This window comes from Trachypithecus francoisi, unplaced genomic scaffold (genome assembly GCF_009764315.1).
Source record: "Trachypithecus francoisi isolate TF-2019V2 unplaced genomic scaffold, Tfra_2.0 Lachesis_group2, whole genome shotgun sequence".
Classification (NCBI taxonomy): Eukaryota; Metazoa; Chordata; class Mammalia; order Primates; family Cercopithecidae; genus Trachypithecus; species Trachypithecus francoisi.
Window position 1 is genome coordinate 23192830 of NW_022681465.1, and position 24380 is coordinate 23217209.

General features: G+C 44.0%; 1 protein-coding gene across 3 annotated transcripts in view; it reads left to right on the top strand.

Moving 5' to 3' along the window:
- MCC (MCC regulator of WNT signaling pathway) overlaps positions 1-24380 on the top strand; it is a 494592-nt gene that overhangs the window by 409888 nt on the left and 60324 nt on the right. For all 3 annotated transcript variants that reach the window (XM_033178900.1, XM_033178901.1, XM_033178902.1), the window contains 2 exons: positions 9481-9644; positions 11893-12099. In XM_033178900.1, the coding sequence (XP_033034791.1) occupies positions 9481-9644; positions 11893-12099 (371 nt within the window). The remainder of the gene's footprint in view (positions 1-9480; positions 9645-11892; positions 12100-24380) is intronic.

Here is a 24380-nt window from a genome sequence, read left to right on the forward strand (position 1 = left end):
CTTGCTCGCATTTGTGTTTGTGTATACGTTTCTTTCTGAGCCATTTGAAAGTTGCAGACATCATGATGCTTCACCCCCTAAAGGCATATTTATAAACCTCTCAAGAAAGAACCTTCTCCTATAATAAACACGGTACCTTCATCACACCTGAGAATTTTACTACTGATGAAGCTTTGACAATCCACAGTCCATATTCACATTTCCCCAGTTGTCCCATTAATGTCCTTGGTTGCTTTTGTTTAGTCCCAGATCCAGTCAAGGCTCACACATTATATGTAGTTTTCATGTCTTTTGACTGTCCTTTAATCTGGAACAGATCCTCCCTCCTGCTGTTTCGTCTCTCGTGACACTGCCATTTTGAGGACATCAGGTTAGTGGTATCATAGAATGTCCTTCAATCTGATGATCTGATTGTTTCCTTACAAGATTTGAGGTTAACTTTTTTGTTTGTTTGTTTGCAAGAACATATGTGGGTTATGGTCCTCATTACCATGTTGCAGCAGGAGGGTCCTAATGTCAGTTTGTCCATTGCAGGTGATATTGAGGAGTTTTTAAACTACCACAACATTGTTCTCATAAGTCCTCTTGTCTTAGGTAGACAGAGGCAACATGGGACACAAAGCAAGGGGTAACCTCTGTGGATACTCTTTCTCCCTTCCTCCCAGACCTTTCAGTCTTCTCTTTGGTGTTCGGCCCTAAAAGATGACTATTCTGTTTTCTAATTTTCTATGTTACTTATTTTCGGTTTGTGTTTGTTCCTCAGTGGAATTAAAGAGGGCCTTGCTGTATGCAGAGTACAGAGGAATGCTCAAAAAAAAGCAACAGCCCTCCTGGTTTCAGCTGTAGAGCTACAACAAGATCTGAACTGTTACATCCCTGGAATATAACATCTTGCCTTTACAGAAAGTCTGTGTTGATGCTGAAAGAATCTGTAGGTCTTTCTTCCACCTTGAATTGCTTTACCAGGCATGATGTGTGCCCAGTCAGAAAAGAGGGGTGGGTGGTATGCGTTGGCCCTCGGGAAGCGGCAAGGATATGGTGAATGGCCAATCCTGCTACAGCACACATCGTAGCAGGCCTACAGATGCTTCTGTTTCTTAGCCTGGTTAAAATTCTCTGTGGCTTATGTCTCTAACTTCACTGACAGCTTTCTACCTTGGGGATCTTAATTGAAAACTTTCTACCTTATTAGCAGGCTGTGATAATGTCATTTGATATGTTTTAAATTTGATGATACTTGATTAACAAGTGAATTAACAAAAACTTGGGACTTAAAAAAGTTGGCTTATAAAAAGTCTTCCATTTATTTTACATGTTAATCTCATCCAGTGTCTGTAGAGCACACGTTCCATGCCCAGCACTGCGAGTCTCTGGGAACACACTGTTGAATGAATGAAATCATCAGCTTTTAGGACTGAGTGCCAAAGGACTGGGAAGGCTTCCTGGAAAATGAGATTTCAAGGCTGTGTTAGTCCATTTTCACACTGCTATAAAGAACTACCTGAGATTGGGTAATTTATAAAGAAAAGAGGTTTAATTGATTCACAGTTCCACAGGCTGTACAGGAAGCATGACTGGGGAGGCCTCAGGAAACTTAAAATTATGGCAGAAGGTGAAGGGGAAGCAAGCACATCTTACATGGCCAGAGAAGGAGGAAAAAGAGAGAAAGGGGAGGTGCTACACACTTTTAAACAACCAGGTCTCGTGAGAACTCACTATCATGAGAACAACAAGGGAGAAGTCTGCCTCCATGATCCAGTAACCTCCCAACAAGCACCTCCTCCAACACTGGCGATTACAATTCAGGATGGTTTTTGGGCAAGGGCACAAACCCAAGCCGTATCAAAGGCAAAGCTTAATCAAGACCCAGCATGGAAGGCTTCCAAACTAGGCAGATACCTAACCACTAGTGTGAAGCAAGTACCGATCCCCAGGAACATGTGCTTTTGGAAGCTGGAACTATACTTTGGAGCAAAGTCATTCTGGTAAAGAGGGGACTGCTTGGTTGGAATCAGGTGGACCAGGGGAGTGTTTGTAACATCTCGTTGTTGGAGCTGCACTTTTATTTGAGTTAGGATTTTTACAGGGCTTGTTAGTTTAAAAAAGCAACTTTTAACACCTGATTCAAAATGAACCAACTCTGCCATAGTTAATGGTGTCAACTCTGGTCATAGGCATAGCTGATCCTAAGTGAGAAAGAAGAAAACCAGCTTTGCCCACTGGTGTGTGTTTAAGCAAGAAGGCTCATTAGCGTTCTTAGTTTTCATAGCCATGAATGTCCTCTTACCTCCTTTCCAGATTTCCAAAGTATAGTAAATCCTCAGTGTCATTGATAGGTTCCTGGAAAATGCAACTTTAAATGAAATGACGTGTAACGATACCAGATTTATGGTTAATTGATATAATCAGGAGTTAAGTTCCCGTAGTGTATTTGTGGTCACAGAAACATAAGTGAATTTCTAAATAGAAACCCAAAACACTTCTAATATTAAATGTGGGAATAAACTTGAGCTATATGTACATTCAGGGCAGATTAATAAAAACAAGGGAGATAATTATTTAACTCCTTATTCCAGGTCAGTGTCGCAGGTAGCTGAGGCCTATCCCGGGAGCTCAGGGTACTGGATGGGAACCCACCCTGGCCAGGTGTCATCCCATTGCAGGGCACACACATTCGTTCTCTCTGTCTCTCTGTCTCTCTGTCTCTGTCTCTCTGGGACTATTTAGACACACCAATGAACCCAACGTGCTGAGCTTTGGGGTGTAGGGGAAACTGGAATACCCAAAGATAAACCACACAGCCATGGGGAGGGGACAATGTGCAACCTTCACACAGACAGTGGCCCCAGCTGGGAATCCGTGTTTCCCTCCTCATCTATGTTATAATGAGACGATGTTGAACAAAATGTTATTTGAGGACCTGCCGTATGTGGGTCTTTCCCCAAACAGCAACATAAAAACCTAAGGCTCTGGTTCTCATTAGAAAAATATAACCTGAGCTGTGTATTCTTGAGCTCTTATCAGGAGGCCAACTGAGGAAAACTGCATTTAGAAAAGAGGAAAAGGGCAGGAGGAGCCACTGACTCGGGTGGAGGCGGGCAGAGCGGAGGAGCACCGTGGGTTGGGCGTGCTGAGTCCGGGGGTCTGCGGCTGGCCCCTCCGCAGATGGCTGTGGTTGAGAAGCTGGGCCCAGCATTGTCAGATCTTCTCATTTTACAAGAATAGCCATAAATTTTAGCAATTTTTAAAATGTTGACAATTTACTCAAAAACTGTTTTAAAAAATTAAAAAAGGCCATGCCAGACACCATAATCCCACCCCATATGCAAGCACATCTTTGGCTGCAGATGACTGGTTTGCATCTGCTGGACAAAGGGAGAGGTCCCTTCCATCCAGTCTTCTGGGTCCTGTTCAGTCTTATCAGACAACTTTGAAGACTGAGTGCCAAGTTTATGTGAGCCTGGCGCTCCCCAGAGTTCCCTTTACCTTGTACTTTAAATGGTCTGCAACTTTAATTTTAACTGAAGGTTAACATAAGAAGAAACCATATGAAATCTGCATATGTGTGAAACTGGCTAAGGAGACTGGCGTCACATCACTTCACACCACGTATGAAGTACCGTGTACCCAAATCCTTCTAGTCTCTGTTGCCAAAAACACCTTGCCTCCCTTGTGAAACCAGAATGCTTCCTCCTTTCTGTGAGGAGATAATTCATATTTGCTCAGGCTGCCAGGAAGCTCAAGCCTAGCTGGAGGAGTCAGCCCTCAGCTGGGTCAGCCTCCGTTTGCTCGCAGCCTTTCCCTGATCCAGTCACCGTGTTTTCCCCTTATTTGTGGCTGCTTGTGATAAGCAACCTCAAATTCTTTGGAAAGAGGCACAGTACAAATACACTTAAAGGAATGTGTATTTGCTACCAAAGGCCTCCTCTCTGTCTCCTGGACATAGTAGCAGTTCCCTTTGATGTATAAAGCATAGCACAGGTGGCTCACGCCTGTAATCTCAGCCACTTGGGAAGCTGAGGTGGGAGGATTGAATCCCAGGAGTTCGATACTAGCCTGGGCAATGTAATGAGACCCTGTCTCTGGAAAAAAAAATAATAATAATAATTTTTAAAATAAAAAAATAAACTACAGCGAGGCTGAGGGAGAAAGCCAGTGGGCCTTCCTCAGCTGCCCTTCGTGGAGTTACGTGGCAGTGGGGGCCAGGGTTTTTCTAAAGAGTACGTTACTCCCCCTTGTCCTTAGACTTCCCATATCTCTTGCTTCCTTCTCCTGCTCTCCAACCCACAGGGGAAAAAATTTTTTTAAATTAAATTACAATACCTCAAATCTTTTCTGAATGTACTGCCATTCCTGAAGGTTACTGTTTTCCATTTCATATATGCCTATTTGCTTATATCTCCTCATTTTACTCACTGAAATACATTTATTATATTTATTGTGGTAACATAAACATGAAATTTACCATGGTAATCATTTCTAAGTGTACAGTTCAGTGGCATTCACAGAGTTAATGTGACCATCACCACCACCCATTTCCAGGACATTTTCATGCCATCATAAACTCTGTACCCATTAAGCAATAACTCCCTATTCTTGCATCACCCCCACCCCTGGTAAACTTTATCTCCTGTCTCTGCAGTTGCCTCTTCTAGATACCTCGTATTAGTGGAAATATTTGTCATGTTGTGTCTGATTTATTCTAATTAGTATAATGTTTTCAAGGTTCATGTTGTAGCATGTGAAAGAATTTTATTTCTTTTTTAAGGCTGAATAACATTACGTTGTATTGAGAGACCACGTTTGGTTCCTTCATCCGTCAGTGTACCCCTGGGCTACTTCCACCTTCTGGCTACTGTGAATAATGCCGCTATGAATGTTGGGGTACAATTATTTGAGTCACTGCTTTTCATTGTTTTTGTTAAACATAGAATTGCCATATGATTCAGCAACTCTGCTCCCGTACTTAGGACCTACTGTGGCACCTTATGCCACAGACTCTGAAAGACAGTTCTGTCTGGAGCCATGTGGATGCTGGGGATGAGTACTGATGAGTGCTTGGTACCTTGAGGTAGTACCTTGACAGGGGACACAGAATACCTGCTCCAGGCGGCCCAGTCTCCTCATCCTCCCATGAGGCTCCAAACAGGGAAAAATAGCAATGGACAGCCAAGTGCTAACTGGTCACTAATGGGCCTGTGTGAAACCACAGTGCAGAGCTCTGCAGCACAAACTGGAGTTTGTAGGGTTCATCACCCCACCTGTGTTTTTATACATTCAGCTTCCTGTGACCAAAGAAAGCATGTGTAGCCCTCCTTGATTTGAAGGGCAGATACTCTTTAGAGTCTGTGCATCAACATAAATGACCTCACATCTTGCCAACTCTCTGTCTTGTGTCTGCACTGTGTTACCTATGGTTACTTCCCTTTCTTTCTTTTTTTTTTTTTTAAAGACAGAGTCTCCCTCTGTCACCCAGGCTGGAGTACAATGGCTTGATCTCAGTTCACTGCAACCTCCACCTCCCGAATTCAAACAATTCTCCTGCCTCAGCCTCCTGAGTAGCTGGGATTACAGGCATGCACCACTGTGCTCTGCTAATGTTTGTATTTTTAGTAGAGACAGGGTTTCACCATGTTGGTCAGGCTGGTCTCGAACTCCTGACCTCGTGATCTGCCTGCCTTGGCCTCCTAAAGTGCTGGGATTACAGGCATGAGCCACCACACCTGGCCACTTTTCTTCTTTTCCCCTCCCCTCCCCTCCCCTCTCCTCCCTTTTTTTGAGATACAGTGTTGCGTCTTGCTCTGTTGCCCAGGCTGGAGTACAATCTCAGCTCACTGTAACCTCCACCTCCTGGGTTCAAGCGATTGTCCTGCCTCAACCTTCCCAGTAGCTGGGATTACAGGTGTGTGCTACCATACCTGGCTAATTTTTGTATTTTTAGTAGAGATGGGATTTCACAATATTGGCCAGGCCAGTCTTGAACTTCTGATCTCAGGTGATCTACCCACCTTGGCCTCCCAAAGTACTGGGATTACAGGAGTGAGCCACTGCGCCTGGCCTCTGTGGTTACTTTCCTTACAGTAGTGGTGGGCAGCAGAGAGACGGGACAGTGGCCTTGTAAATCTGGGAGTCTCTCGCCGTTAAGGTTAATCTCTTACCCATCTTTGCACTCTGCTTCTGGCCTGAGTCAGGGCTCGGCAACTGCCCAATTTAAGTATGAGAAAGAAATGCTGGTCACATGCCTCGCCCCTCTTCCTGCTCCCTGTAACCCAGCACCCTCAATAAGCAGCCTGTTGCCACCCCTCCAGCCCTGCTGTGAGAGCCCCTCAGCAGACATTTCCAGTGTGATTCTTGCATCAGGTGGACCTGTGCTAGGCAAATCAGCACAGAATGTCTGAATATTTCATGAACATCTCGCTCATGAGCACTTAATGCACGTAACTCAGGAGAGCGTATTCACACCAGCTCTGGATACCAGCAGACCTGCACCAGAGGGTACATTGTCATTCAGAGGCTGGTTGGTGTGTTCTCTGAGGAGTTCTGCTCCTCACTTGGGTCCTCTGCCTCCAGTGGGTGGTGTCTACCTGCCTCCATCTCCAGAGGGCCTCTGCAGTGATAAGCATCCTAGTTCTCAGCAGCTCAGGTCCAGGTCCATGGAGGTCAGGAGTTCGAGACTAGTCTGGCCAACATGGTGAAACCCCATCTGTACTAAAAATATAAAAATTAGCTAGGTGTGGTGGCACACACCTGTATTCCAAGCTACTCGGGAGGCTGAGATAGGAGAATCGCTTGAACCCAGGAGGCAGAGCTTGCAGTGAGCTGAGATTGCACCACTGCACTCCAGCCTGGGAGACAGAGTGAGACTCCATCTCAAAAAAAAAAAAAAGATAAAAAAGAAAAGAAAAAGAAAAACACACTGCTATAGAGTCTGTTTATAGCCTTCCTGTTTATTAAATAAATGGTGATGTGGTGTTTCTCTTTGCTCATTTAAAAAGTAATATTTGACTGCCTACCCTATTCTGTGTTGAAAATACAATGGTGAGGAAGATCAAAGTCCCTTCTTTCCTGGAGCTTATGTTTTAGTAGAGGAGAGAAAACAAACACATAAGTCAAATCAGATAGCAATAATTGCCATGAAAAAAATAGGATAAGAAGATAGGGACTGGGCAAGGGAGGAGGTGAAACTCCATGCTTTAGATAGGGAAGAGCTTGTTGGGAGGTAGCATTTGAGCTGAGAGCTGAACAATATGTAGAAATTTGGTTGGCCAGGCATGGTGGCTCATGCCTATAATCTCAGGACTTTGGAAGCCTGTATCAGGAGGATCGCTTAAGGCCAAAAGTTTGAGACCAGTTTGGGCAACATAGACCCTGTCTCTGCACAAAAATAAAAACACGAGCTGGTTGTGGTGATGTGTACCTGTAGTCCCAGCTACTTGGGAGGCCGAGGTGGGAGGGTAGGTTGAGCCTAAGAGTTTAAAGCTTTAGCAAGCTAGGATTGTACCCCTGCACTCCAGCCTGTGCAACAGAGCAAGACCCTGTCTCTAAAAAGGAGGTGTTTTTTTTTTTTTTAATTAAAATTTTAAAAAATCAGCCCAGACAAAGGAAACAGCAAAGGAAAAGGAACCCGTGGAGCAGACAGGAGTTTGGCATATTCCAGGGGAAGGAAGAAGTGTGAATGGAGCATAGTGAATGAGGGGAAGGAGTGTGAATGGAGCATAGTGAACAGGGGAAGGTGGTCGGGTGAGGCAAGATCAGATCAGTGGTTGTCACTCTGCACGGTAGTGCAGCCAGAGTGAGGAACCTAAAGTTGCCATTGTGCAAGCCCCACCCCCAGAGATTGTGATTGTGATTGGTTTGGGGTGGGGCCTGGGCATCTGTAGTTTATAAAAGCTCCCCAGGGACATGGTGCAGCCTGAACTGAGCACATCAGTCTTGATCATGCAGAGTTTTACAGACTCTGGTAAGGAGTTGGGACTTTACATGAATGATGATGGGAAGCCATTAGACAGTTTGAGCTAGCAAAATAACTTGTTCTGATCTGCGCTTTTAGGAGGCTAACTTTGGTGACTGCATGGAGAGTGGAGGTAGGAGATTGTTACAGTAGTCCAGTTGAGAGATGATGATGACTTAAAGCAGGATCGTGTCAGTAGAGATGGTAATAAGAGGTCAGTTTGAGGATAAGTTTTGAAGGTTGTGGTCACAAGATGAATTGGATTTAGTATGTCAGGCAAAGGCATGGAAGGTTGCCTCAGAGCTCACCTGAGTAACTGGGTGGATAGAGGTGTGCTTTTCATGGAAATGGGAGAGATCAGGGAGGAACAGGTTTGAGAAGTAGGTGGAATAGTTGTGTGTACTGGTTGGAGTGAAAGCCTTAGGCTGATCTCTCTAGATTTAGGTAATTTACAGATAGAGGCAACCAGATGAGGTTGACTAAAACATTCTGAGAAGTCCTGTTCCTGTTGTGCCAAGAGTTTTCTTGAAGCCTTCCAAAGGTAAGTCCCAAAAGCAGTCGACCATTTTAGTCCATGGAACCTGTGGTGAGAAGCATGCAGCAGAGAAGAAGAAAATGGAAGACACCAAGCAACTTTCCTGCAGGGTCAGGCTGGATGTAGGGGAAGAATATACTCTGAAAGATTACATATAATCAGTCAGCATCTGCCCTGCAACAATAATTGAATAGCATGGCGATAGACAGAATCCAGAATAGCTGGTTACAAAATTTGTATTTGACTTTAAGGGGAGTTTTTTTTCCCAACAAAATTGTCTTCTGAGATACATCTGGGTCACATTATAATTATTTTTTTACTTCTCTGACCAGGCCCTGGATGTCCAGCAGTTCAAAGCAACCCAAGTTTTTAAGTCAAAATCAAATGATTAGAATTGGTTGCCTTATTGGAGAACAATAAGGAATTTGTTAGAACAGTTTATTTTTCCCCCGATGAAAGAACATGGATTAAATTGCAGCGGTGGAGCATATTGATTGGTTCTGTCATGGAAAAGTCTTGGTTTTAGGCTCATTGAGGGCGAGGACTATCTCTTACACAGTTTCTATTTTTCAAAATACATAGCATCTCTGCTCATTCTGAGACTTTTTGTTACATTTAGTAAAGTTACGGGATCTTTCCGCAGTTAGTGCTTGTCTGAATGACTGAGCAGACAGGTTGACCAGAGCCTCTGGAAGTGCCAACACCCTCTTCTGGGCGTTTCTTTGTTCTTACTAAAGAAACTCAAGATGTGGCTGCTTTGAGTGAAAGACAAGAGAATTCAGAAAATGACCATCATCTGAAACTGCTTAATAAAAAGAGCTTTGCACTGGCTCCAAGCCTCAGAGGCAGTGCCTGTGAGGTTAGGCAGGCTGGCATGAGCTTTGAAATGTCAAGCTCCATTGCCATCCCATTACCTGAGTGGATCCCTCATGGTAAGCAAAACAGAGAGCATTTGTTGCTCTGTGTAACACATTTTGTCTTCGTTCACTCACAGACAACTGCAGTGACCTGAACTCAGAACTGCAGAGGGTGCTGACGGGGCTGGAGAATGTCGTCTGCGGCAGAAAGAAGAGCAGCTGTAGCCTCTCCGTGGCCGAGGTAGACAGGCACATTGAGCAGCTCACCACGGCCAGCGAGCACTGCGACTTGGCGATTAAGGTAGACCTTCCTCGCCGTCTGTGAGGCCCTTTGAGGTTCTGAAAGGGAAATGGTCCAATCCTTCTCTTGAAGCACAGTTTTCTTAATTACTTACTAGGGATGAAAGTTTCCATGAGAGCCATACAATAGATTGGGCCACGGGGTAGAAATGGGGACCCTAGAAATTTTGGTTGGGCTGAATTATTTCAGAAAAAGTCATGATGTCAGCAGTCAGGTTCACTGGCTTTGCAGTAAAAAAGACAATTTACTTGGAAACAATTCAACTGCTAGTATTGAACCATGTCATTTTAGTGTGGTTCATCATAGAGCACTCTTAAGCTGTAAGTTTTGGAAAAGCTCTAAGGCCTCTAGAATACAATTTCAGGAGTCCATTCATCAATTCCTCTTGCTGTTTGAGATGGTGAGAGGAATTTTTTGCATCTGCACAAACTTATTGTGAATGATGGAAAGTCAAGTCTTATTGATACTAGGTCTTGAGTATCTTGATATTCCTTTGACATAAGTTAGTTACCTGGGCATAGCAATTCAAATTTAAAAGTCTAGGAGGAGCCCATAAAGAGAAAATGTAGGCCCAAGTTTCTGTCAGTAGGAATCATGGATTGCACAAAAGAACTGTGGTGTCACAAGGTAAACCATGATGCATGTTTGTAACACTGCTGGTTTTCCATCTTTCTTCATCTCAATTGCAAATATGTAGTTGATGTGGTTCAGGGCAGGGAGAAGCAATTGCTGGTGTTTCTTTCTCTGGAATCTCCTGGGCCCTATATTTGATTTTAATGTCAACTTGGGTCTAGCCCCAGCTTCGGGGTTGAGAGGGAAGGAGGAGGCCAAGGGCCTCTACCAACCAGCTAGGGACAAAGCCACAGGGTCTGGAGCAGAGCCAAGTAGGATGAGAGTCTCCAGACTTAAAGGAAGGACAAAGCAGCACATGGGGAAAGGGGCAGCAAGATTTGAGAACCAACGTGAGCATCTAAGAGTGATGTGCCCTTATGTTTTTTAGTATTTGAGGCATTCTCTTCTCTTCTCTTCTCTTCTGTTCTCTTCTCTTCTCTTCTCTTCTCTTCTCTTTCTTTTTTTTTTTTTTCTTTGGAGATGGAGTCTCACTCTGTCGCCCAGGTTGGAGTGCAGTGGCGTGATCTCCGCTCACCACAACCTCCACCTCCCAGGTTCAAGTGATTCTCCCTGCCTCAGCCTCCCGAGTAGCTGGGATTACAGGTGCACGCCACCACACCCGGCTAATTTTTGTATTTTTAGTCGAGACGGGGTTTCACCGTGTTGGTCAGGCTGGTCTTGAACTCCTGACCTCAGGTGATCCACCCGCCTGGGCCTCCCAAAGTGCTGGGATTACAGATGTGAGCCACCACACCCAGCCAGCCTTCTGTTTCTTATCCCGTCTCTTCATATAGTATTCTGCATAGTAATTCTCCCTCTTGTTTCATTATCCACTGGCTTGTGCTTCCTTTTTCAAAGGACAGTAAATGTGAAGCAGAATGACTTCTTCCTTTTTTCCCTAATATTATGCATGTTTCTTCTCCTTTAAATGTTTTTAAATGAATGTTTTAAAGCTCTGTATGTGCTACTAAGATTTTCCTTTACATTTTGAAGCTGTGTTATTAATTAATTTAATCCCTGCTGTCTTAGAAATCTCCACAATGAGCTTCCTCTTTTCTGTGTCAATGAGGTTTATTTTTGCCTTTCACATATTGAGACTGAACCTCATTTGCACCATCTGAATTTGGATGTGGCACTAAAAGCTGGAAATGGTAATGTGACCTATCTTATCGCTCAGTTGGCACGTGGGAGGCCTATAATTTAGGAAGCTTCAAGTTAGATTTTGTATGCAGTTTACAACCTCATGTTTGTCCTCACATTACCAGGATCACTAAATGGCCTTCTGCCTGGTTGTGTGTATCCACCAACTCTAGAACTCAAGTGAAGGAAATAAGCATTGTGTGGATGTGTCAGCTAGCACCACAGACAGACTCAGCTGCCAGGAGAGGACTCACTGTTTTTCTTACTCTGAAGGTTGCTGGGTAACACAAACTGTACCCCAGGCAAGTGACGGAGCCTCATCTGAAATTGGGAACAGGATAACTTTGGGGTATCCCTAGTCATGATCACTGTTTTTAACAAAGTGGTTCTAGAACACACTCCTCTGTGGACGTTTATTCCTGTTCAGCCTATTTTCTTCCCATCCCCTTTCTCCAAGGTAACTTACTTGACTTTTCTTTGGGGCTGTGTTTTACAGACAGTTGAGGAGATTGAGGGGGTGCTTGGCCGGGACCTGTATCCCAACCTGGCTGAAGAGAGGTCTCGGTGGGAGAAGGAGCTGGCTGGGCTGAGGGAAGAGAATGAGAGCCTGACCGCCATGCTGTGCAGCAAAGAGGAAGAACTGAACCGGACCAAGGCCACCATGAATGCCATCCGGGAAGAGCGGGACCGACTCCGGAGGAGGGTGAGCGTGCTGCATCCATAATGGCCAGGCCCTTCCCGGGCATGGGGCTGAGAGAGGCTGGTGTGTAGCACCAAAGGCACCGTGAGAATTTTTGTGGCATTTGTAATCTTGGGAATCTTGGGAATGTCTTTCTTGTTATGAAGTCATTCTTGAAAGTAGTTTGAAATTGCTAAAGTGTAGAGGTAAGATGTAAAAAAAAAACACACTTTTCTCTGGAATCTTAAATCTGACTGGTTGATAAAATTACATCGGGGCAGTGATTTTAAACTTTCCAGGGTAAACACGTCTTTTCTAAGCTCAATTAAAATGTTCTTTAAGATAAACTAATAGTCTTTAGAATTTGAAAAAAATACGGAATTTGCCCCTTTTAATTTTTTTCTATAAAATTTTATTTAGCTTTATAGCACCTGCTCTCATTTACTTATACTGAATCTAGTGTAGAATGTCATCTCTCCTGGTGCAGACCTACTGAAGTTAAAATACATTGTGTGCATGTATGTCTGTGTGTATGTGCATCTCTTTAAGCGTGCATATTATGTGTGTGTCTCTGTGTTTACAGATGTGTACGTGTGACTCCTGCTCTTCACCCTAGGGCTTGACCTAGTTTGAGTACCATTTTGTATAGGACATGTATCCATTACTGAAGGAGGTGATGTTTCAGGATAGAAATGTTCGGCAGAATTGTTAAAACCTCTAGTTTTTCCAAGATGAAGTTTTTAATCCCAGGAACCCACAAGCACTTCTGTGTTTGGCTGTGAGTTTGATTGGATGGGTGGGGGTGAAGCAATGAATTCCTCAGACGCTTCCCTCTGAACTTCACTTTGAATTACTAGACTTACTTGACTCTCTTTCTCTGTCTTGGCAATATTAGAAGCTTGTTTTCTGGTTGTGCTCTGACTGCTACTTTTGTACACAGATAAAGTTGACTTAGAAGGGGAAAAATACTGGCTGGGTGCAGTGGCTCACGCCTGTAATCCCAGCACTTTGGGAGGCCAAGGCAAGCAGATCACAAGGTCAGGAGCTCGAGACCAGCCTGGCCAATATGATGAAACCCCCGTCTCCACTAGAAATGCAAAAATTAGCCGGGCGTGGTACTGTGTGCCTGTAGTCCCAGCTACTTGAGAGGCTGAGGCAGGAGAATCGCTTGAACCCGGGAGGTGGAGGTCACAGTGAGCCAAGATCGTGCCACTGCACTCCAGCCTGGGCGACAGAGGGATACTCCGTCTCAAAAAAAAAAAAAAAAAGAAAGAAAGAAGGGAAAAATACATCTAGTGGGTCTCATCATCCTTCACCATTGCTCTTGCTCCCTTAGCCATAAAAAAGACCTTGTAAATAACTTGCTCTTCTATCCTTCAACAAGCTCAGGATGTGTACGTCGTTTTGTTTTTAACCCATTTGTAAGTATTCTTACTTGCCATTATATAAAAATATGGAAGAAATTACTATTTTTGTATGTTATCAACTCTTCCTCATTTGAAAAATATGGAAGAAATTACTATTTTTAAATGTTATCAACTCTTCTTCATTTGTGCTAATGTCATAATTAAAAGGCTGGCACTACTGCCTCTCATATCTGAACATCATTTTGTCTTAACTCACGTGCATAAGCATATTTTCAGTATGCAGCTATATCAGATGCCAGTCTCCATCCTTGCATCAGCAGGTGTAAATCATCCCAGTCAGCAAAGGCTTTATCTGGGCAACATGACGAAATTTGCTTAGCACTAAAGCTCACGCCACCTGTAATTTCCTGGGTCACACTCCCTGATGATTATGATTGATGCCCTAATTAGGTATGTACTTACTCTTAGTGTGTGCATTCTGATGGTGTATGTTTTGTGAGGGAAATTGTTGGTCTTCAGTGTAATTACATATTGTGGTTCAGAATGAATTTTCTTCTCTCATTTGCCAGCCCTTGATTGACTAGCAAAAAGTAAAAAGTCCTCTTCCCCACTTGCCATTGTTTTCTCCAACTCTGGAGGTCAGTATTAAGAATAGCACAGTGCGGAGGCACTACACTAGGTACCAGGGCTGTGGGGCCAGACTACCTGGGTCATGCATAGCCTGACCTGCCAAGTCCCTGTGAGTCTCCGGCATTCAGTCATTTTTTTAAATAGGAATCCTTAGATGTTTGAAGAACTCTAACACGGACATTGGATAATTACACACACACGTACAGGCCTGTACACATAGACACATTTTAGTCAAAATCTTTCTTCCAGTCACATCTGTTACCTTTTATAAGTTTGTGCAACTAGTGTGGTTTTATATAGTTTTTATTTCAGTTACCTTCAAATAATGTTAACTTTTAATTCTTCCTCAACTAGAGATACTCTCAGGAATTTATATACATACCATGAATTGGATTTATTTTTTTTTATTTCAAGATGAGTGTGGATCTCAAAAAGTGTACTAGATGCATTTGAATGCCTGTTTACTAGACTTTAAGTGCCGAAAGTCTTCTTCCAGCCGTCACCCATCCACCCACCTAGTGTGCTTTATTTCCCTCAGGAGGGATCTGTCCTTTGTGGTTGTCATTGTCTTCTGTTCTTCACGATGTGTAGCTCTGCAGAGCAACTGAAGTGCCATTTTCTGTTTATCCCTGTGACAGTACAGAGTACAAGGCTGGTTTGCCTTTGCTGTCTTTAGAGCAGCTCTAAATCCACAGTTCATCAAAGTTCCCTGACGAGCAACTGGGACCACTTTCTTTTCTCCTTTGGCCACATTCATTGTATAGAATTTTAGCTGACCAGATCAATAGGATTGGTGCTTGAACCCTGCCTGTAATTAAGCAAAGTGCTCTCTGTAGATCTTCTGAGCTTTGTTCAAGATTTAATTAAATTAGATCTTTAATGTAGTCAGTTAACAAATTGGGCTAGTGGCAGAGCAGTAACTAAGGAACAACAGGCAATTCTATTATTGGTCCTAGTTCATTATTGAATGAGGCAATCATTTATTTCTGTTTGCTCTGTACTGTAGCCATGTATTTCCTCACACATAAAGAAGTGGGCTTAAAGTAGGCAAGGGAGAATTACTCTAGAAAGGAAATACTTTATTCTTCATTCATTCATTCATTTCATAAACATGGTTGGTCATCTCTGTGCCAGGCAGAGGGGTTACAATGATGAACAGGACACAGTCTCTGGCTTCAAGGATGTTGGGGAGACAGGCAAGTAAACAGATCATTGCAAAGGTATATGTCAAGTGGTGGGGACAGGTAAACACAGAGAGTGCCCTGAGAGCTCCCCAGAGAGTCACGTGATGGCAGGAACCACTTTCTCCACATTGTTCCCATTTTTTTAGCTACTTTGTTTAAGTCAACCACGATGTGGCAAAAATAATCAGTGCTTTCTGCACTGCGTTTGGCAAAGCAAACTTGATGTGACCACAGGCACATGAAACTGTGTCCCACTGAATCATAGACTTGAACACAAATCAGCCACATAAGTTCCTTCTGAGATTTTGTAGGAATTCTTCAGAATTACAAAATTCTTCTGCATGTTCATGTCATAAGGTGTGAACAATTTCTTCCTTACACACTGTGCTCTACCTGGGTATTTTCTGCGTGTCTGGGAGTGAATTCCATCTGTCTCTCCCGGGCTTCTGTCATCCTGGGAGTCTGGCTTCTGGCTTCATTGCCACAGTAAATTCAAGAGACAAGTAGACATGCTATTTTGAACCAAATACAAGTCACCCTTAGCCAGGTGCAGTGGCTCACATTTATATTTCTAGCACTCTGGGAGGCCGAGGCAGGAGGATTACTTGAGCCCAGGAGTTTGAGACTAGCCTGGAAGTGTAACTGTTGTGATCTTATAGAGGTTAAATAGTCATCTGTGTTTTCCCTCACATCTCTTTTAGCCTCGTTTGGCCATGGTCCCATCTGAGCTGGTCCCACTCTACCTCCCCTCAGTGTTGCTTTTCTCGACCACAGGGCTATATAGAGAAAATGCAGACTGCAAAATAGTGCTTTATTATGAATTTCTAACTGTATAAATTTCCATTTCATAGATATTCATATGTGTGTATATAAAAATATTGAAAATAGACCAGAAAAATATAAACCAACATCATAATGATAAGATGTTGTATTGGCCTCAAAGGGACCTTAAACTTCTCTATAATATTCTAATTTATTTTGTAAATGAATGTATTCATATCATTGTATAATTTTTCATATGCAGAAGTATATACATAGAAATAGAAAGGACACTAATATGCTAAAATAGTAACAGGTTAAATCTGGGCAGTGGAAGTATGTGATTGCTTTTTTCTTCTTTGTCCTCTTTAATTTCCAAATTAAGCAAAAACAAAAAAGTATGGATCATAGAGAATGATCTGTATCTCACAGCTTTTAATGGTTTGGTATTCACATATAAACTGAGTCTTCTTTTTTGTCCTTTATTGAACTTTGTTCATTTCTTATTTGTTCCATTTCTTCATAGGAATTTCTTTACAGGATAAGGAAGAGGATGCCAATATTAGCTGAGTTTAAATTCATAAAAGTTCTGTGAAAACAAGCCCTGTCTCAACACTGCTCCTCGCAGCTCTCCCCAGCTCTCATCTAGCTGCATGGGAGGGAGCCAAGAGGAGCCGGGTCTGGCTTCAGTGTGCTCCTTCCAAATGGGAGGCTCTGGTGGTTCTTCTTTTGTGTGACTTATGTAGTAGTCAGTATGAGGCTGGGTTTTTCAGCAATAACAGGCTCACTTCCCAAATCTCAGTGGCATGGCACATTGTTTCTTGCCCGTACCATATGTTCAATGCAGGTTAGGGGACAGGTGCACGTCTTTGATCCATACATTCACTCAGAAACTCAGACTGTTGGCCATCTACCACCTAAGAGCCCACTCGAAAGCTCCCACCACAGCATTTAAATGCTTCTGCACCCTGCCTGTTGACCAGAACTAGGCAAATGGCTTTACCTAACCATAAAGGGGCTTAGGAACTTGGAGGAGCATGTAGATGTTGGTTTAACAGTACAAGTTTCTGATGCAGCTGATTTACATGCTTTGACCATGACACCAGCCAGGCTTGGCCATGAATCAGAGTTCCAGAGAAACAGGCAGTTTCACTCATCCATCTTGTGGTGACCCCACACGTGTGTGTCAGAATCATTGGGAAGTTCTTTCAGAGGATGTCTGTCCAGGCCTTTCCATGAGCCAGAGTCAGTGAATGGGGTGTAGCACCACGGCACACTCCCCCACATCATGATCATGGTCAGCACTTGGAGACAGGGAAGGGGGAGGCAGTGTCCTCTGGTCACCCACTGAACATGGGCCAAGAGCTTCTCCAAGCGTCCTCTACTTCCTCTCTGCAGGTGAACTGAGAGAAAGAACTGCAAGCTTTCTGCCTTCTCCTCATGCCCAGCCTGCTCCTCGTGGGCCCACCATGTAGCAGTGATGAGCCCAGCATCTCCTGGGGAAGCTGCCTGCTCTGTGGAGCCTGCCCTGTACTGTCCCTTCACCAGGGTCATCTGAGCTAGAAGAGGAGGGAGGGTGGAGTCCACCAGGGTGCAGGCACCCCGGGGCTCCCAAGGCATGGAGGCACTGCCTGGCACGGTTCCAAGTCCCCCAGCTCACCCTGTGAAGGAAATCACTTCCACAGGGAGCTGCTTACCAGTGCAAGCTCAGTAGGGCTTATTTTTAAGAAAGGCTCTGTTAATAATATTGATAGTATTGACATTCTGTGAACATTTGCAGACTGAACCTCTCTCACATTAGACCCCTCCTCAGACTAAAATCAGATACTTCTAAAGGCAAAGCAGGACTTACTCAAAGCCTAAACCACCAGCCTGGATAACATAGCAGGACCTCTTATCTACCAAAAAAAAAAAAAAAATTTTTTTTTTAATTAGCCAAGTGTGATGGTGTGCACCCATAGTCCCAGTTACTCAGGGGGCTGAGGTGGGAAGATGGCTTGAGCCCAGGTGATCAAGTCTGCGGTGAGCTATGATCACACCACTGTACTCCAGCCTGGGTCATAGCAAGACCCTGTCTCTAAAAATAAATATTTTTGAAAATCTAAATTATGACAATAGGCCAGAACATATTTCCTTTTTTTTTTTTTTTTTTTTGAGATGGAGTCTTGCTCTGTCACCCAGGCTGGAGTGCAGTGGCCAGATCTCAGCTCACTGCAAGCTGTGCCTCCTGGGTTCACACCAGTCTCCTGCTTCAGCCTCCGGATTAGCTGGGACTACAGCTGCCTGCTACTACACCCAGCTAATTTTTTGTATTTTTAGTAGAGATGGGGTTCCACCGTGTTAGCCAGGATGGCCTTGATCTCCTGACCTCGTGATCTGCCTGCCTCAGCCTCCCAAAGTGCTGGGATTACAGGCATGAGCCACCACGCTCCGCCAACCCAGAACATATTTCAAACACTTACTTGTGATGGGCGATGATTTTGTGCATTTTGTTTAATCGTTGCCAGAATCCTAGCTGGTAAGTACTATTATTATACCCTTTCTAGAGATGGGAAAACAGAGGCCCACAAAAGCTTTAACAAACTTGCCCAAGTCTACATTGATGTTAACTCTAGGTACCAAAATTTGGGATCTGGTGGCTTTATTAGGGGAGGCAGTTGCCATTATTCTGTTGGTTAGACCACTTTCCTGTAGCCTTCTGTCCACCCTTGTCCTCAGCCTAGCCCCACTCCCATGCAAACCAGCAGTAGGTAAAACATCCTCTGGTACAGCAGCGTGGGGGCCAGATTCCTTAGGCTTTCAGAGACCTACTCTCCTGGCATTCTAATGCTACGTGAAGGTACAATGAGCTTGTTGCAGAAAAGAGGAAGCTGGTGGTATGCGTGCATTTACCTTGACCTGAGTCCAGTGATGTGTTCCCCTCCTCTCTGTAGACTGAGGGAGTTTTAGGGGGAATCCAAGGCAGAGAATCCCCAGAACCCTGGTTCTTTCACTGCTTCCATGGACACAGCTCCCAGTTACTTTACGAGGGCCTTACACACACTTGAGCCACGGAGACTGTGAGGCAACTCTGGCTGTGGGCACAAGTATTTGCTTACTCACCCCAGCCTCCGTGGACCTATGAGGAAGCCAGGCTGCTTAAAGGCTAGCTCTTGGCTGTCATGAAAGAAGCTGACTCAATTTGTCAAAAAGCTGGTAAGAAATTAGGAAGATTGGCCTAGAACAGTGGCTCACGCCTGTAATCTCAGCACTTTGGGAGGCCGAGGCAGGTGGATCACGAGGTCAGGAGTTCAAGACCAGCCTAGCCAACATAGTAAAACCCCATCTCTACTAAAAATACAAAAAATTAGCCGGGCATGGTGGCAGGCGCCTGTAATCCTAGCTACTTGGGAGGCTGAGGCAGGAAAATCACTTGAACCCGGGAGGTGGAGGTTGCAGCAAGCCGAGATCACGCCACTGCACACCAGCCCGGGTGATGTGCGAGACTCTGTCTCAAAACAAACAAAAAAAAAAAACGGAAGAAAAGAAAATGAAGATTGCCAAAATGCTGGCCTTTTCCAATGCAACTATTTTGATAATCATATCCAGGTACTTTAGTGGGTTATAGAACAAAAGAGAAAATAGCACACTTATCACACTTACCGAGAAATGGAAACGCTGTTGGATTTTTTTTCCTTCTATGTTGTGGTCTCTTGTGTTTCCATCTAGTCAAAATTGCCATTAACAATAAAACACCATGTAAATTCAGTTTATAGGAAGAAATAAATAATAGGTTCTGATTATTTGAGGGCTCTAAGAAGAATCATATAAAATCTCCAATAAGAGGTGTGGTTCTCGGCAAAATATCTACAAACCCTGGACTTCGAGACGGCAACTTTCTAAAAACTACACAGGGACTAACTGCATGAAGCTCATTAAGTAGCGCTTTCCCAACCTAGTGATTCTCACCCTTCTATAGTATGGAAATCATCTCATCTCAACCAGCTCCATTACACAGTGAAATTATGAATTACAGCCTAATTGCCTGACATTACAACTACCCAGTGAGCACTGCTACATATCATCAGTGGAGCAGGCTCTTTCTTTTATGGCTAATAAACATGTTTCTGATCCTGCTCAGGACTCTGGTGCCACCTTACCTTCCTGCTTGTCACTCATCTGTGAGCCATATTCACAGATGACTTCATCAGCTGACTCTTGTCTGTGCTCCCACAGTTGTCCTGAGATTGAAGCATCCGCATAGCTGACCTGTTTCATACTTGCCTAGCCTCACATTTTCGAGGAATTTCCTAGCACTTTGGAAACCTGCTTCTGTGCACACTCTTTGTGTTTGACAGCTCTAGTGACAAATCCCTCCAACATCTCACTTTCCCCCTCTGCCTAATCCCTCATGCTCCTGGCTTGCGTCATTTACTTTCTTTTTGATTGATTGAGAAAGAGAGAGAGAGAGAGATATCAATAGAGAGATAGGTAGTTGTGGGATCTGGCTATGTTGTCCAGGCTGGAATGCAGTGGCTATTGGCAGTTGTAATCACAGTGCACTCAACTCTTGAATTCTGGACTAAGTGATCCTCCTGCGTAGCAAGCTGCCTGAGTAGCTGGGACTACAGGTGCGTACCACCATGCCTGGCTTTTTTTGTTCTAATTTGGCACTCAGGGCAGAGAGAGAAGATAATTATATTCATCAGTCACATTCACTGGTCCCTCTTTTAATTTATTCCTTATAAATAATTTATCCCCTATAATATCCCAGCCCTTCCCCCTATTTTGTGCATGTCCTAAGATAGTGTTTTGCATTACTTTTAATTTATTTAAATGTTATTGTGCTGTCGCCTTCTCTTATGTTTTTCTCCTCAGCACTCTAATTTTAAGGTTTGTCCATATTACTGTGTGTACTTCTGGTCCTGTGTGTCTAAGGGCATCTAGCATTCTGTAGTGACCCACCTATTACATTTACAGCCGCTGCCAATCAAATTGCTTCCCACTTCCCATGACCACAAACAATGCTCCAGGGCATAGTCCCTGTGTCTGCTCCGGCCTGGTGGGAATTTCTCAGGATCACATGTCCAGGAGTGAAACTGCTGGGATTCAGAGTGTGTATAGTCTTGCTTTGACCAAGTACTCCAGGGCAGCTTCAGGGGATGCTGGCCAGCCCGTCCGCCCAACAGCAGCAAAGGAGTATTTCACCACCTGTGCCCCTGTCAGCTCTTGTACTTCCATTGTTTCTTTCATTCCATTCTTTGTCTCAGGTTTAATTTTTTTGGTACTGAAAATCATGTATTCTTAGGAAATTCTTTCAGCAAAGATCTAAAGGTGATAGATTCTTAATCTTTTGCCCACACTCTTGGTAATAGCTGTATAATCTCCTGTGACTGCTGTAACAAATTATGATGAACTTAGTGGCTTAAAACAACACAAATTTGTCATCTTACAGTCCTGGGGGGTCAGAAGTCCAAAATGCATCTCATTCACTAAAATGAAAGTGTCGGCAAGGCTGCATCTTTCTGAAGACCAGAGGGGAGAATATACTTCCTTGTCATTTCCAGCATCTAGAGGGAGTCTGCATCCTTTGACTGTGCCCCTTCCTTCATCTTCTAAGCCAGCACTATAGCATCTTCAGAACCCTAACTCTGGCATTTCTGCTTCCCTGTTACAGGGAGGGGTGTAACTTCTGAGTTGTGAAGTTGTGAGCCCTGAGTCCACCTAGACGATCCATGATACTCTACCCATCTCAGTTCCCTTTTGCCATGCAAGGTTACATTCACAGTTCTCAGGGTTTAGGAGGACGTGGATGCCTTTGGGGGCCATTATTCAGCCTACCACAGTATTCTAAGTAGGCATTAGATTTTAGAGTGATAGGTTTTTTAGTGGCATTCAATAGATTTTATTGAGACTGTATCAGTCCCTGTTGAAGGTGTTGGCAATGCGGTAGTGAGTGAAACAGAACAACACCCACAGACCCACAGAACCTGAGGTGCCTCTATCCCATGAGAAGGCAGTGTGAGTGTGTGTGTGAGAGAGAGAGAGAGTGTGTGTGTGTGTCTCAGTCTCATTCCATCACCCAGGCTGGAGTCCAATGATGTGATCCTCCTAGCTCATCACAGCCTCGACCTCCTTCCCAGTCTCAAGCAATCCTCCCACCTCAGCCTCCTGAGTAGCTGGGACTACTGGCGCATGCACCACACCTGGCTAATTTTTGTTGTTGTTGTTGTTGTTGTTGTTGTTGTTGTAGAGACAAGGTCTTGCAATATTGCCAAGGCTGGCCTCAAATTCCTGGGCTTGAGCAACCCTCCCACCTTGGCTTCCCAAAGTATTGGGATTACCACCGAAGCCACTGTACCTAGCCCTACAAGAAGTCTTTTAAGATCTGGAATCTATTTTTGTTTCATTATTTCTTAATCTAAAGGGAATCTTAATCTTTTTCCCTTTATCTCTTTAAGGATCCTCAGTGTGCCTGTTGTGATGTGGTTTACCAGTTGCTTTATTTTCATTTCTCCTAGGGTGAATTCAGCTCCTGATTTAGATTGCTGGCTCTCTTGTTTTATCTTCTGCTCTCTGTAGTTGTCCTCGCTCTGTGTCTGGCAGCTTTGTGGACCTGGGCTCCCAGTCATGGGAAGCTTAAGTCTCCTGTTCTCTCATGATACTGGGCGATTTACAAATTAGGAAGTTTCTGAGGCAGTGGGTGACCTGGCAAAATCCAAACCAGTTTCTGGTGTTCATGTCAAGTTTGGAGTCCCACAATATACAGATAGTATAAATTTGGACCTCACACCCAAAGGTGTCACTGGTTTGGGATTTTGGTTTCTGAAGGTTGACTCCTCTGCACAGCCTCAGGATTCCTGCTGTGGACAGCACTTTCAGCTTTTCACCAATGGATCAGGCAGAGAGGCTCCAGGCATGAGGCAGAGGGATCAGCTCAAGCAGCTAGACTCGCAGGTGCCCTCCATCTCCTCCCTCCCACACTCACATTCTGTGCCCTGCTCACAGCCCCTGGGCTTGCAGTAGTACCAACTCTTGGCAACCCCTTCACCTTTATTTCTCATTTCTGGCACCTGGAGATTTTGCTGTCTTTTGACCTTGGCAATGAATTTATTTCTCTCATTGTTCCTTTTTTATGCAGCATTTCTATGCATTTTTAATAGGAGGAGCACCTGTTGACTTTAGCTGAGGCTGTCATACGCTAGGAAGTTTCCGTTGTTGTATATACAGTTACATAGCTGTAACCTCTGTTAACCTCTGAAAGACTCTATTCTCTTTCTTGTCCGTCCTGCTCTCTGCCAAAGCTGAATCAGTGTCTGCCGTCCTCCTTCTGGGTAGATTCTGTTTGTATACATTATAGAAATTTTTTTATTCTGTGTCTTTCATCAGTGCTCTTCCTTTCACTTGGCCGTTGAGGTATGTGTCCAAATTTTGTTTTGGCCAATGCCCCAAGCACATTCTTATCTCTGTTGTGGTTTTAATCCTTTTTTTATTTTGTACTTTATTTTAATGAGGTCTCCAGAGTTGAAAGAAAACAGTGTGTTCCTCAGTCTACTGTCTTCAAAGAGAGAGTTCAGCTGAGCTCTCGGTGCTGCTGTGTAAGCTTCCTTTTTATTTATTTATTTATTTATTTTTTTGGTCCTAGGTCAGCCTCCTTTCTCATTTCTGACATTCCCCTGTCATGCCTAGCAGAGAAAACAGAAGCCATCAGACGGGAGTCCCTGTTTCGCATCTTCCCCTGACAGTCTGCAAACCACCTTTGTTATTGCCCATCCTCACCTCCTTTCCTTTTCTCCTCGAGAAAAATGTGTCCCTGTCTTCCTGTCCTCCATTGACCCTCCGCTCCTGCCCGCCACACTGCCACACCTCCTCTCTGAACCTTATCCATGCCCAGCGTTCCTAAATCTATCCAGTTCTAATCACTTCCCAGTTCTAATCACTTTCCTTCAGACTTACATTTCTAATTGTTGACTGATAAGCCCTCCCTCACATACCCAATTGTTTTCTCAAATTCAGCCTGTCCAAAGCTGACATCGTTGTCAGCTCCAGACATTGTCAGCTCTGGTCATTTCTTTCTGAAAAGATCAGCTTCTCTTTATGTTTTTCTTTCTCATTGCTAAGTAACTTCATGATCCACTAAGTCACCAGCCACAAGTTTGGGTGTGTTTTTTTTGTTTTTTTTTTTTACCTCCTTTTAGAACTGCACTGATGCATACAGTAGCTACTAGCCACATACAGCTATTTGGGTTTGAGTTTAAATAAATTAAAATACAATACAATTAAAAATTCAGTTCCTTGGGTACACTAGGCACATTGCAAGTGCTTACAGCCGTGTGTGACACCAGGCTATCGTAGCAGACAGCGCCGCTCTAGAACATTTCTGTCC